Source organism: Manacus vitellinus, unplaced genomic scaffold (genome assembly GCF_001715985.3).
Source record: "Manacus vitellinus isolate BGI_N305 unplaced genomic scaffold, ASM171598v3 scaffold_6_pilon, whole genome shotgun sequence".
NCBI lineage: Eukaryota > Metazoa > Chordata > Aves > Passeriformes > Pipridae > Manacus > Manacus vitellinus.
The window spans coordinates 6,620,841-6,635,464 of record NW_021940750.1 but is presented as its reverse complement, the minus strand read 5'-3'; the positions used below and the strand labels follow the sequence as shown (position 1 = coordinate 6,635,464).

Here is a 14,624-nt window from a genome sequence, read left to right as displayed (position 1 = left end):
GAATAGCCTATTGACAACAATAGTCTAGTTTCTGGGAAATGACATGGAAGGCTATAGAATACAGTTTTGGGTTACACCCACCATGATGAACTGATCTCAGCTGTCCTAACTAGGACACTCATGATAAAGCCTTAGCCCTAAAGCACTTCTTTCCCTGCAGTGCCACCCCGTAACTGGAGTTGTGGCTTGCCTGTAACCTGCCCCATTTTCTAGCACAGCGATCATGTCATCATCCCTGAGAGCCATCAGCTGCCTCCTGATCCTTGTAAGTGCAGGTGCATTTATGTTTTGTATTTTGCCCAAACAGATCCTGCTGGGTAACAAATGATTCCCTGTTCTGAAAAATGTGCCTTTTTTCAGAAACAAACCCAAAAAATTTCTAGTCTCAAAAGATGGGCCAGCAAGGCACCCTGTAGCCTTCCATCTCTGAAGTGTGCTTTGCAACAGCAATGGCAACTGGGGCAGAAGGCATTGTGGCCTAAGGGATGTTGCAACATGCTCACTGACACAGGAGAGAAAGGAGTCTAAAATTGCTTGCCTGCAGGTCTGTGACTCTCATTAGTAGACAGTGCAGGTTTACTGCACTAGTCAGCCAGAAAACAGATGGCTGAAGGGCTCTTTGGCTCCAGTTCAGCAAGCTCTCCCAAGCTCATAGAAACCCTACGCAAGAGGTCACAGTAAGAAGTGTCCTTTTATTCACATATGGCATTTTGTTTTGAATAGAGTACCAGAGCACTGTTCTGGCAGAGGGTGAGAGAGGTCGGGTCCGTCACAAGGAAAATCAGCAGCTTCGAGAGTTATCCAGAGGCAGGAAAGTTGTACATGCAGCCGGGTCCCCTGTGCATCAGCAATTCACATACAGGTAAGTTCACACACAGCAACAGTTTGTCTACTGTGACCAGCTGATGAACCATATGGCATCTCTTCATGTAGAAAAGCTGAAGATTGGAAAGGTCCTGGGTCAGCTGTTCTGGGGCCCGGTTGGGAAGCAAGCAGTACTGAACTGCTGACAACGGGAACGGGAGAAGATCCCAGTCGCAAGCTGTCTTCTGTCGTCCCCGAGGGTCTCTTGAAAGAAGCATATTCTGAGCAAAAATGCACAGAGAAGCTGACAGCAAAGGAGTTAGGCTCAGACAAAAGAAGTATTGGGGTGGCATCCTTAGATGTTCAAGTTAGTGTAGGCAGAAAGAGAAATCTGTTCTGGAAAAAAACAAAGCAAATAGGAACTGCCTAACTAGCACAAAATAGACATATCTCTATTTTAAACAGTTCTAGTTGCTCTAGCTTCCACCCATTAATTTTAAATATTTTGTGAACAAACCTGTTTGACCCAAACCTATCTCCTCATGTGCTGGCATATTTTGTAGCTTCTTGCATGGTTTTTTTGGTGCTTCTAGGCTCCACAGAAATAAAAGTGGACAAATTATTTTTGCCTTAAACGCAGCGTGTTGGGACTCCAGAATAAATGGGACCGTGATCTGATCCCTCTTTTTTTTTGAGTTTACAACCTAAAACCCAGCCAATTTGCTGAACTCCCCAGCAATCTCCTTAGCTGCTTCTGCCTAAAAGCAGTAATAAGTGATTCACTGAATTAAGAGTGTTGCTCTTTGATTTTGTTTTTTTGAGATCAAGAATTCAGGTCAGAGAAAAGGGGTCAGGGAGATGATGTTTTATTTGACTCTGGGATCATCATAGTTTAGTTCCCTTGTAAAACGGTGCTTAGCTGTAGTTATCAGAGAGCAAAGAGCATGAGGAGATGGGTGTCGTGAGAGTCCGACCTCAACCTTTCTGCTGCATGAAGTGGATGACCAGCTCCTGGGCCTTGCACGCATTCAGGTGATTGCAATGGGCTCTTTCACATCCCAAAATGGTTCATTTCTGTGTGCCAGATAAGCACCTTGGGGGAAGCTTGCTTGATGCCCTGTTCATGACTTTGTACCGTTTTGCCATGTGTTCACGTTGTTAGTGCTTCCTCAGCTGTTATATGGAGGGTTGCTGTAAGAATCAGGGTTGCTGTCTGTAATGGGTTAAGCTGGCAGGAGTGCAGCACCAAGCTGTGCTGAAGTGGAGCAGGATTTGATGGAGGCTGCTCTTTGCTGAATGCTGGTAATGGCAAGCATCAGAGCTCTGATAGGAGTGCAGAGACCACCCTTTTCTGTTGGAGACACAGACTAAGGCTTGTGATTACAAAAGCCTTGTGCTGAAGGTCAAATGCTGAACAAGGAAGTTTCTACATCTTTTGCTGTGCTTGTGAACTTTGCAGGTTGAGAATGGATAAGAGTGAGCCCACAGTAGTGAAGGCCAGTGTTGGGGAGAGAGTCAGACTGCCCTGCACAGTGGAAGCATCACCCACTCTCACCATTGAGTGGCAGAAAGATGGGCAGCCCCTCTCCTCTCCCAGGTGAGCTCCCAGGTGGCTTCAACCATTCATGTGAAGAAGAGCCTCCTCCTTTCCTTCCCTGACTCCTCCTTGAGAGAATGATGCTGATGGCCATGCAGCAATGACCTGTCCTTTATGCTGGCCAAATTCCTCCACCAGGGCCAGACTGTACTGCTTGCCTACCCCAGCCTCACTCACAGATCAAAGTCTGAACATTGAACCCTTGAGTGAACAGCTGTGACACAGGGTCTACAAGTGAGTCAAGGCTGAAATTTGTTCATCTACAAAGCTAGCAGAAAAAGTACACGTGGCAAGCGAATTTGCCAAAACCCCGCTGGTCTGTGAGCAAGGGCAGAGGTTCACAGCAGAGAGAGATCAGGGTGCCTGCAGTGAACTGTCATGGCTACTGGTGCTGCTCTCCTGCAGCTGTCCTCACTCTGCTCCCAGAAACCTGCTCTAGCAGCAAGCTTTTCCAGCGTCTACAGCACCAGTTCTGGGATTTGACGACTAAGGGTTGTATTACAACCCCTGCAGTGTTTGAGCAGCTAAACCTTTGCTCAGTAGTACTGCACAGTTGTGCATGAGGCGCTGCTTCAGCTCTGCTATCTGGAGGTCCATCCTGACCTGAGCGCAGGCTGAGGGAGGTTCTGGTTTTGTTCCCCAGACACAGGCAGCAGTCAGATGGGGCCCTGGTGATCAGCCGGGTCAGCCCTGAAGATCTCGGCTTCTTTACCTGTGTTGCCTCGAATGGACGTGACCTGGACCGGCGCCAGGTCCTGTTCCGACCCCTAGGTACTGGATGGATGGAGGAATGCATGACACGTGTGCACAAAAGCAGGAAACAGGGAGGGCTGTGCAGGGAGTGTGTGTTTCTTGGCTGGCCATGCCTCTTTGCTGTTGCACCTAATGTTTAACAGGCAGCTTGAGGGCAAGGGAAGAGTGAGTTGTTTTGCCCAATGGTAATCTGCATGTGTCTAGTGCATCATGGTGCTCCAGGCAGTGGGAAAAGGCACAGGAAGGGTCACTCTCAGGGCCTTATTTGCAGGTGGAATGGGTATAAGAGCAAGAGAAACTGAGTAGATCGTCTTTCTGTGCATGTAACATGCATGTGTCCAGCTGGACAAAAATGCTCTTTGAGGCCTCTGCTACTTGCCCTTGCTCAGGCCAAAGCCCTTAGGAAATCCACATTCCACATAGCAACAGCAGCACAGCCTCAAACATGCTATTTCAAGGTGTAGGGACTTGCAGCTCATCATGAGTTGTGTTGGACTTGGGCATGAGCCTTTTCCTGCTACCAGGTGCAGCTCAGCATTGTCTTCCTGCAGTAATGTTTTCCCTTCTGGTGTAGGAGAGCTGAGGATCACTGGTCTTCTGCCAAGCATCATGGTACCTGAAGGAGGTACTGCTCGGCTTCATTGTACAGTGACTGGCAACAACGTGAATATAAGGTGGTCAAGGTGAGCAAAAATGAGACAGAACAACTTCCCATTCCTTCTCTTTACAAACATCATCATTTACCCTGCAAATACTAATGCAGGGTGCCTGCCAGTTAAGGCAGAGACCACAGTTCTCAGCCCAACTAGTATCACCTACCCTTTCTTAAACAACTTGGATGTTAGTTACCAAGATCCCTGTGGGGTGTGGCAGGGTCATCAAGTTCATGTTCCGGTCAAATAAGGAGGAAAGCAAACATTAAACGAAGATTTCATGGAGTTCAGAAGGGCTCTGTGCTGGAAAGCTAGTTAACATGACAATAGCAAGAACTAAAATGAGTAATCAGAGGAAAACCTTTAGTTGCTCTTTATAAAACCCTCTCTGCCTAGCCCTAACAAACATTTTAGCCCCTACAGTAACAGCAACTCTTCTCCCAGCTTCCTGCTGCAATACTTCTCTCCATGTACTGTTAAGTGGAAGCAAGGGAGATTTAAAAGTGTTTTAAGGTGAAAAGCTTTGTCCTCTTCTCTTGATTGTTTACTGGGAAACTCAGAATTTGTGCAAGTGTTTGGTGGGGATTTTTCTCCTGTTTGGCAATAATCAGTTCTGTTTCGGAGCCTTCTTACAAAGTATCCAGAGACATGGACTGGTAATTGTTTAAATCCCTTTACTCTGAGGGTTAGGACTGAAGTGGGCCATCTAACGAAGAGAGCTTTTCTTCCATACATGTTGGTATTTGAGTTTACAAAATGTTGCATGTTTCAGAGTCTGAACGAAAAAACCCTTTTCAGTGAAACAAATTTCATTTCATTGGTAAGTAGGAGTTCACAATTCAGGCAGTTTTCCTGCTAGGCACAGATTATTCCAGGAGGAACTGAACAGACACAATCTTGCTGTTTTTTTAAAGAAACTTTTAAGAGAGAGGAAAGAGGGCACATTGCTCACTACCCCATATGCTCCTCAAGCAATATGCGCTGCTATCAATGCCAGCCAAACAAGTACTGCCAGACCACAACCTGGAGAGAGGGAAAGGCACATTGGATTTTTTCTTGGTCCCTCAGACCTCAAAAATGTGTACTAGTGGAAAGGGCAATGTCTTTATATGGAGCACACAGCGAGCTACCTCCCACGCAGACTGCGGGCTAACGGATGTAGACTCCCTCAGGCTCGTGTTACTACACAATTGTAGGGACAAGTTGTGGCTAGAGATTTCTTCTTACTTCCTGCTGAATTTGTAAAAATTCTCCCCTTTCATGGAACATCAGTTTCCAAAGAGCACAGAGAGTTCCTTTAGCCCCCATGGGTGGGAATAGTGATACAAAATGTTTTTCACCACAGGAATGGAGTCCCCATGCGGGGGGATGGCCACCACATCCACCTGTCCCAGGATGGAAGCCTGATCATAAGCAACGTCCAAGAGGCTGATGAAGGATCCTACACATGCAATGCCTACAGCAGGAGTAACTCTGTCAGTGCCAGCACGGAGGTGAAAGTGCTGAGGAACAGGCCTAGCAGTGAGTACAGCCTGGTCTTCCTGCTTCTCCCTGCACAGTGCCTGTATCTTGGCTGCTGTTATAAGTCTGCCCATTGTGTGTGCCAGTCCACCACCAACCTTGGGCTTTGGGGAGCAGCAGGAGCCTGCTTTCCCTGGGCAGAAAAGCAGGATGGTGCAAAGCGGGGCACCGGGAGCCTAAATAACATCCTGAGGCCAAAATGCCATAGTTGGTTGACCAAATAGTTGGCTGCAAGGTTTGTAGTTGGACTGTGGACACCATCCAGCTGACCTTACACAAAGTGTAGGTTGAGTGGTCTCTTGTCAGGAGGTCCGCCCCTGAAAATGCATTCTCCTCCTGTACCTCACCAGAGGTGTCAGATTCATCTTGAAACTCATCATCTCATTCCTGATGTTGGACTAAATTTAAAACAATCCCCTCAGAACCAGTGAGGTAGAGGAAGCAGGAACATATTGTGTCTTTTGGGAGGGAAAAGCAAGCTGAGAATAAATTTACAGCTGGTTCACCTTTTGCTTGACTGCAGCTACTACGAGTCATGTTGTGGATCTGAGTAGAGAGTGCGTGGACCAGCCCCACCTCGCCAACTGTGACCTGATCCTGCAGGCCCAGCTCTGTGGTAATGAATACTACTCCAGCTTCTGCTGTGCCAGCTGTGCTCGCCACCGAGCGCAGGCCAGCGCACCGCATCACCGCGGGTGACAGGCACCCCCACGGAGAAGTACAGGTGACCCAGGACAAGGCTGGAAGTCTGAACTCTGTTCTTTGACTGCATGGGACTGTTCTGGGAGCTCCGCGCTGCTGCTCAAGAGGGTGAATTGAACAGTGTGTAGTGGGTGTAAAGGTTCAAATGTGGGAGACCCACTACCCCCAAGTTTATTGTAAACTCCTTTTCCCCCCTGTGTGTCTTGCTGTACCTAATCCATCTCTTCAGGGTAGTTGCTGTCATTCACATAACAAGATAATATTGGGAAAGTAAGGATGATGTGACTAGAGAAAGCAGATAACCAGCATGAAAGAGGGAGACACCAATTCTTTATACAAGTAAGAGAGAGAAGTGCTCTTAAAAAATAATCTCTGAAGTGTTTGAAGTTGGGCCTGAACCACCTTAACCAAAGCACTAATGAGCAATGAACATTTGTAATCCTGAGAAGTGCTTTCCATCTCAATGCAAACAGCTAAATGAGAGACAGCTGGATGCATATAAAATTAGTGTTTGGGTTCCAGGGGCTTACTAGTTCTGGGGTTGCAGCTGCAATGTCAGGTTACTGTAGCTGTTTTATTCCAGTAGACTTTAGACAAATTTCTAGTAGGGTCAGTTTGGTTTCTACTTGACTATAATCAGCTTTGGAGTGAAACACAGGAGCAGTGCTTCACAGAAAGATTAAGACAAAACAGAAAAATACTTCTAGCCCTTCGTGAATGTAAGGGGTAATTTAGATGAATATGCCAACACTGTTAGCTGTTCTGAGATGCTGCAGTTTAAATATCACTCATTCTAGGAAGGCTCAACACAAATAATTTTTTTCCTCAAACCAGAACTGTGCTGTTCAATTTATCGCAAAACTGGGGTCGGCGGTAGCACTGCGCTGAGTTTCAGCTTGGAGGAAACAAATAGTATACACATAGAAATACATGTGTAGGTGCATTTGACTTGACAGAATAAACCTCCCAATGATCTGCTGTAGTCTCAGTTAAGTCCTGGATGGCCTGGCTTTCCAGGAAAAAGTTAGTTGTCAGGGAAAGCCTGGTTCTGCATGTGGCCTGGGCTGATGCCTGCTGCTATGGGCTAACAAGTTAGGACTTCCAGATGCACAGTAGCTGTAGCTGAAAAGTATCCTTCATTTCAAGACTAACAAGGATGAGGCTCTGAAAGTCTCAGGCGGAAGGTGAGATTATATAATTATATTCCTGTTAAACCAGGAAAGGCCCTTGGGCATCTTCTGTATCTCAAAGTGGAATTATTTCTGAGCAAAAGCATTTTTTTTACAGCTTCTACACTATTGTTTTACCCAAGCATCAGCCCTGACACTCCCCTTCTTCCTCATTCCAAACTCCCTGCTGAGACTTGGATGGGTTGACCATACTAATTAGCATCATTACCCATGTATTATTTGCATAGATGTAGCTACAAATTAGGAGACTGGTGTGTAGATGCTGATGTTTTGTTTGGGGGAGGGTGGATGGTTTTTTTTACTTTTGTCTTCTACTTGTGTTACTTTAAGACTTCTAAGGAAGCAGCTAATTCAGGACTGTGCTCACACCACACTCCTTCAGTCCCGACTCAGTACCCATCAGAGCAGCAGCAATATATAGGTGTAAATCCTCAGGCTGACAGCCTAAAGCTGGTTTGTACTCTAAGTCCAGTAAATCAGTTTGGATGAACCTAAAAATAAGAATTACTGACCTGATGATTGCACTCTCATCGGCACGGGTGTGGCTTCAGGACTGAACACACTGCTTAAAGATGTGAACAAAACTGTGAAGGCTAGAAGCAATCCAGTACAGGAGTGAGAGGTGACAGTCACACAGCTATTTGGGGCTGGGTCTCTCTCTGTGGTCTGATAGATTCTGTTTGCTAGAGAAAATACTTATTTTGCAGTTAAGACCCTTTAATTTGATCAGGGAAAACTTCCTCTGCTGTAATGCAGGGCAAGTGTTACAGTTAAGTTTTGAAGTAGAAATCACTGGCTATTTAAGAACAATGAGATAGTCCTGAAAATTTCAAACTGTGTTTGTACATATTTTTGCATTTCACAGCTCAGACCAGCACCTTTTTGTGTATTTAGGATATTATAGTAGGATTTTGTCTTTTGAGACCAGAGGACTAATCACAGACGCTGTAAATTCCAGTCTTATTGAAGCCCTCAGTTTATATGTGACAGGCATCCACGGGTAGTCAAGGGCTGCAAACCTGCTCGGGGGCATGGTTAGAAGGTGTATCAAGACTCTTGTCCCAGCGTAAGTAGTCAGTTCTATAAAGTTCCTTTCTACTATGTCAGAGGCGCTATTTTTAGAGTATTTAAGTATTCTCTGTAGTCAGCTATCATTTAAGCTGTGTGGTTACAAAAGATGGGGTCAGAAAGTGCTTTCTCAAGACTTATGAGGGCTGCAACAGCCCCCTGCATTCTGATAGCCAGGACTTTGACACTGAAAATGTTTTGTTTAGCGGAGAGTTTATTCTGACCTCCTTTCAGCTGCATAACCATGGCAGGATGGATGAGATTGGCAGGCATGCAGTTCCCTGCTTTAAATACATGCCATCACTGTAAAAGTTATCTAATGGGTCTTTACATTTCTTCTATTTGACAAGATGAGCTTCTCCCTCTCTATAGTACCACTTACTTAACCACTTGACTCAATGTTTACTTTTTTTATCCAAGAATCAAGATGTTAATTTTCTTCCCTAAACAATGGATTGTAGGAAGTTCTTATCTCTAGGGCACGAGAAGGGTGTAGCTATACTGGGCTATTTTCAGCTATCTTGGGGCACTTACTGTGAAAGATATGAAACTAACAGAACAACTTATAGCTACTCTATTTCCTACTATAAATGTCTACAATTATGTTAGCTTTTTGGAAGCTGAAAAAAGCATTTATACCAAGTCAAATACCATAGGGAGTGTTTCCATTACTGTTCATATCATACTGAAAGCAGGTAAAAATCTGTAAAGTAAAAAGTCACCGGTTTTTAGACTGTGTCACTGTGTGACTCACTGTACTTGCCTGGAAATGGAAGCTGCTGGCAAGCTCCAATACAAGGGGCAGACAAAGGAAGCATTTCTTCCCCTTCGCGTTACGGAGTCTGACTTCCCCTTCTGTCTAAACTGACATGGTGCCCATAAGAATGCAGTGAGAACCAGTCGTACTAACAGGGTAGATATGAGCTCACTGGAAGAACAGAAAAAGAGTGAAAACACACCATCATCTCATAGGGCTCCTTTTAGTAGTAGGGAAAAGAAAAACAAAGCGAGTTTTCCTCTTTGCCCTCACTAAATGTTAATGTCCTCATATTTGTCTCTCTGTAAATATTCAGTGACAGAAAATGCAGTGATGCAAACCTAGAATCTGATGTTATCAGTAATGGCCTCCATTTTAGAGCTTTATATGGTTATGGGTCACAAGGATATTTTGCAAGTTCAGTCTTAAAGTTCAAGGTAACCTTACATTGTAATAAACAAGAGGTGTTAAGATATTATTCTTAAGCTTTTAGGTTGGCAAGCAGGGCTTACCTATATTCGCCTAACAACACAGAAGATACCCAGAAGGGCAAATACTGAAAACTGAATCAGGGTGGGAAATAAAACTTTCACAGACAGTGCTTCTACCACCAACATTTATTTCTGTTAAAGCAGATTATAAATCATCAGTACAAATATATATAACTTACATTTGCTTGTAAGGCCAAAGTTTAAAAGTAAAGTTAAAATGAGATGGTTTTCACAAGTCACCAGAGGCAGAACCTGGACCAGCTGCAGCCTTAACCACAAGGTTTCACAAATCAGTGGGAAAAAACAAAACCAAAGTTAAAAACTGCTAAGAACTATTGACAGACAAACATAAAATGGTTTCCCAGGCAGTCCCAGGATATAGATATGATTACAGTAAGTTGTCACAGTAGTGTTAGAACCAAGAGATTAAGACAAAGAAACTGCAGCAATATATGAAAGGAAAAAACCATACTATATAGAATATGTAGACTGATTCCAATAAAAAACAGTAAGTTTTCCCCATGGTTTTCGAACCATGACAATACTGTTCTTTAATTTTCTTTGTTTAAAACTACGATATAATGACTTATTGGTTGTGATTGTTGTTGCAATATGCTACTTACAATGAACAGATACAAGAACAAGCTAGAGCCCCTTTTTCCACCCCCCCAATATTACTTACAATAAGAATCAGAGATAAATCAATCTTTTATGTACAATTTCTTACATCCAACCCCCATTTTTTTAACCTTTGGCAAGATTACTTACAACTCATACAGCTTTTAATATCCAACTATTTAAAATATTCTAAATGCATAAAAATAAAGATTTTGGCTTTACTTTATTCTTTACATATAATATTCACTTTGTTACTCAAAATGGAAGCTCAACTTTTTCCACAAACCTAGCTTTTGCTAAGGTGACAACATCCCATCCATATCCACCCCCCCACCCTACCCCATTTTTCCCTGAGGGGGAACATCCAGGACTTGCAGGGCATCAGAAGGACACAGGTACAAAAATCTGCCTTCCTTTCTGTGTGAGATGATTGATGTTTCTGCAGAACAGGCTTTGGGACTGGGTGCCTTTATCTCCTCCATTCAACTTCCAGCTTTCCAAGTGAGGAGGGAATGCAGACTGGGGTGACTCCAGGATTCTTTTTAAGAACTGCACATTAAATTCTCCGTATGTTTATGTCCTCCCCATAATGCTCCCTCTTTCTAACCCATATTTGTTTTAAGGGACCTTTGGGATTATCAAAGCAAACTGATCAGAAACAGTCCCCTTTGCTCCCTTTATCCCTCTATCCTAATGTACAATTTATCCATCTCCCCCATAGGACTGCTTAAAGTTCAATCTCAAATGTCTTCTGTAAATCGCTCGAGAAGGGGTTAGTTGGGGAGGGATTAGTGCGCTGTTTTGCCTTGCTCTCTAGTGCTGCCCACTGTGCTTCAAACGCGTCTACCTGTGGAGCAGCCACGGGGGGCTGGGAATGCTTGTCCTCGGCAGCCCATTTCCCACCGTCGACTCCGTTGAAAGCTGCGGAGCCGTTGTGCTGCGCGGGGGGGTTGAAGAAAGGACTGGCTGTGGCGCTGCTGCTCTCGTACTGCGGGAGCGGCTGCTGTTTGACGAGACTGGGGGACTGATGCGGGTGGGCTGCTGGAGTGTGGCTTGCAGTACCAAAGACGTTTGCTACCATCTGGGAAGGTGTGATTCCAACCACAGGGACGCTTGGGGCTGTATAGGTCATCCCATTTGCTACAGCATAGGGCTGAGCTGGAATAAATGCTGGCTGCATGGGCGGTACCACACCCACCGGCACAGGCTGAGGTGCGATGAAGGTGCTGACTGGGAAGGCTGGTGCTGACTGGGAAGCTGGAGCTGCTGGAGGAGGCTGGAGCAGTGGCTGTGGGGCTGGGGCTGAGGTTGGCTGCTGTTGGGCTCTCACAGTCTTTGAGACCTCTTCCAACCAGCGGTCTGCCTCTGAGGGAGTACGTCTGTGATTTCCTTGGAAGAGACTTGGTGAGGCTGCACCTGAGGAGGTGCTGCTCCATTCAGTGCCTGGGAAGAAAAGCATGGGCAAGTCACTGATATTTCCACTCCTCACTCTTTTATAAGCTAGAAAGGCTGGAGGGTATACACAAGGACAGACAGGCCTCCTCCCACCATGACTGAAAGATGCTACCAACACTGGAAGCATCTTTATGCATCCACTGCACTGTTCTGCTCTAGGAAGACATTTATCAAGAAGGGGTAGACAAGAGTTTTTTTGCTAAAATGCAGATTTATGGGTATTTTTCTTCATAGGAGACATCTGAGACTTTAGGGCACGCAGAAGAGCATGCAGTTATGAGCCTGCACTCATAACTTGGTGGCAGTGATCTAGTCCATAACCAGTAGTTCATCTGACTGGGGAGTATCAGTTGCTGAATGTACAGCCAGGACTGGTGGACTTAGAACACAAAGCTATAGAAACTGTTTTAAAGACGAAGTCTGGTGCTCTTACGAGGCCAAGCAGAACCTACTACTTCACTAGCAAAGTTTCTCTTGTCAAGTGGCTCTTACACCAGGAAATTATGTTAGTTAAGATTGTAGCCTGCTACAACACATGTCCACATGGGTGGCAGCCATTTCAGGCACCTCCCTACACCGTGTATAACTGCAGACAAGGCCTGGAAGAACAGACTAAACTTACTAAACAGGGGAAATGAATCTCTAAAGCCTTTAAGCAACCAACTTAATCCCTCCTTATGTACGTTAGTGGAAAGAATACACAAAAATTAATTTGGGTACACATCGATTCTTTCCCCTTCATACACACACACACATATGCAACTTCATTACTTCCTTTTTAGGCACTGAATTTTCTAAAATGCTGCCAAAATAAGAATCAGTCCAAATTATAGACCCAGAACCAGCAAGTTCATCGCTTCCCTCCATCCACTCGTGCAAAAGGCTACTACTTCCGTCTTTTGTTCCTGTTCCTTCCACTTGCCATTAAGTGGCACTGACAGTTGTCTCAAGGGCTTAATTATGCTTTTGATCCAAGTTCTTATAGCAGTGCACCGGATCTACTTCCAATCTTACCAGTGACCACGGCTGCAGCTCCAGTATTAGCAGCAGGAGCATGAGCCCAAGGATTGGTTTCACGAACTGGCATAGCTGTGGACACTACAGCAGCTTGGGATGGTTTAGCAGCAAGCACACAGAAGGCAGAGGCAGTGCCATTAACTAAAATGGGAGCAGACAACATCAGTGCGATTAATTCATGCAAGGCATGCACGTGACTGGAATATTAGTGGGCCAGGTCATACCTATCAACATACAACAATTTTAGACACTTCCACATGACAGCAGTTTGTGTAAATTAGCCAAACTGGACTGACAGTCAATAAAAGTAGTAAATTCCATTTCACCAAGCCAACACTTGTGAAGAGAATTGTGGGATTGAGAATTAATTATGTATTTTAAGAGGCCTTGAATTATGATGACCAACGGAGGTTAAATTTGTTGTTTTTATAAGGAAGAGAGAGGGTTCACCAGAAGTTACTGTATGGTTAATTTTAGATTCAAAAGAACACATTTTAGATACAAGGTAACAATAACCACATTTAACATGGAGTGGTTCTTTTTTTCACACAACTTGCATAAAAGCACAGCAGTGAAATGAAGATTAGCAGCTGCTATGAGTTCTATCTCTCCACAACTTATCTAAGAATTTGTGTGAAAAATAGTAATTGTGGTGGCACAAAATCTCTTCTCTTGTGAGATTTGGTTCCTATGACACACAATTGGTAAGGTTTTTGCAGTTCAGGAGGCAGAATGTTAAAATAGCCATTATCTCAATGCCAGTCCCTTTTACAGGTAACTATCGTGTGGTAGGTGCATGAATTTTTTGTTACAAACAAAACCACAGAAAAACTAAACAGACAGGATGAAAAAAGCCGGATGCATTCACTTAAAATACTAGTAAACAGGACTTGCACAAGAAATTAAGACCACGTGTTACTGGAAAGCAACATTTTGTGCGTTCAAGCCTAATCCAGCGTGACCGCGGCACGCAAAGAAATCACAAACCTTGAAAGGCAGGAGACTGTGGTGCGACTACTGTCACTGGTTTTGTCATGGGGGCCGAAGAGAAAGGGTCTTCTGAGGGTGTGCTGAAAGCACTGGTGATCTGAGAGCACAGGGCACTAATGCTGTCTGTTTCCCCTTCTACCTCAGGGACTAAAATGTAAACAGAATTCATTAAATGGGAAGTTTAAAGGATACAGAAACAATTTACAAATACCAATGTGAAACTGAAATATAATTAGTTCCCTTATGTCCTAGATGGTCTTGCTACTGATTTGCACGACAGCTTTTTTTAAAATTAGTGTTGACGATCTGACCTGAAATAGAACACCACATTAGTGTATTTTGTGACTAAGTCAAAAGAGTAAGGAGATCACCATTCCAAATTTAAAGGATGCTCATAGCAGAAGTAAAAGGGTTTTCTATAGCTTTAGTAGAGATCTAAATCTTTCAGAATTAAAGTGCTAAAAATATCAAGGATTTGGTATTAAGATTTGGCACTCTGTGAAATAAAAATACTTATGATAGATTTAAGTGTTCCAACAACATACTTCTACAGTAACTACATGAAGTTTAAATGTGCTGACAGCAATGCAGAGCAGCAAGTTAATTCTGGAGTTAGAATGTTGATTGTTCCAGTTCAGCAGTAGCCGAAATCCCCAGCTCCTGTGCTAGAATCATAAAAGCACAAGCTGAATGCTCAAATAAAATGGACACTCAGTTTTAAACCAAGTATCAGCATCATGTGGATAAAGTAACATCTGGAGTAAAGCTGCCAGCTTACCAGATGTTTTGATTATTACTAATTGCATTGTTTATCAAAAGTACCTATCATCAGTCCTTCGTTGCACAGAACTGACATAAGCAGGCATAATCAAGCACAAATAGTGTAAGAAACGTAAGATGGCTGGACTCAACATGCACCATACCTAAAACATAGGGGGAGGCATGCCCAAAAATTGTTTCTTTGAGGGATAGTCCAATACAGTGCATGTAGTGTGACAGTAAGCAGCA

The 14,624-nt window shown here is 44.1% G+C and overlaps 2 protein-coding genes across 13 annotated transcripts in view; one reads left to right on the top strand and one right to left on the bottom strand.

Annotated features, from left to right (window-relative positions):
- The window catches only part of PAPLN (papilin, proteoglycan like sulfated glycoprotein), a 53,119-nt gene extending 43,274 nt beyond the window's left edge, over positions 1-9,845 (top strand). For all 4 annotated transcript variants that reach the window (XM_029964180.1, XM_029964179.1, XM_018082357.2 and 1 more), the window contains 6 exons: positions 724-862; positions 2,264-2,401; positions 3,045-3,172; positions 3,729-3,837; positions 5,153-5,328; positions 5,852-9,845. In XM_029964180.1, coding sequence (XP_029820040.1) covers positions 724-862; positions 2,264-2,401; positions 3,045-3,172; positions 3,729-3,837; positions 5,153-5,328; positions 5,852-6,027 — 866 coding nt within the window. In that variant the 3' untranslated portion in view covers positions 6,028-9,845. The remainder of the gene's footprint in view (positions 1-723; positions 863-2,263; positions 2,402-3,044; positions 3,173-3,728; positions 3,838-5,152; positions 5,329-5,851) is intronic.
- The window catches only part of NUMB (NUMB endocytic adaptor protein), a 62,016-nt gene continuing 57,039 nt past the window's right edge, over positions 9,648-14,624 (bottom strand). For 5 of the 9 annotated variants that reach the window (XM_018082351.2, XM_018082350.2, XM_018082352.2 and 2 more), the window contains 3 exons: positions 13,614-13,763; positions 12,624-12,767; positions 9,648-11,597 (listed from right to left, as the gene is read on the bottom strand). In XM_018082351.2, the coding sequence (XP_017937840.1) occupies positions 10,882-11,597; positions 12,624-12,767; positions 13,614-13,763 (1,010 nt within the window). In that variant the 3' untranslated portion in view covers positions 9,648-10,881. The remainder of the gene's footprint in view (positions 11,598-12,623; positions 12,768-13,613; positions 13,764-14,624) is intronic. The other 4 variants (XM_018082354.2, XM_008926780.3, XM_018082355.2 and 1 more) reach the window with 2 other exon arrangements.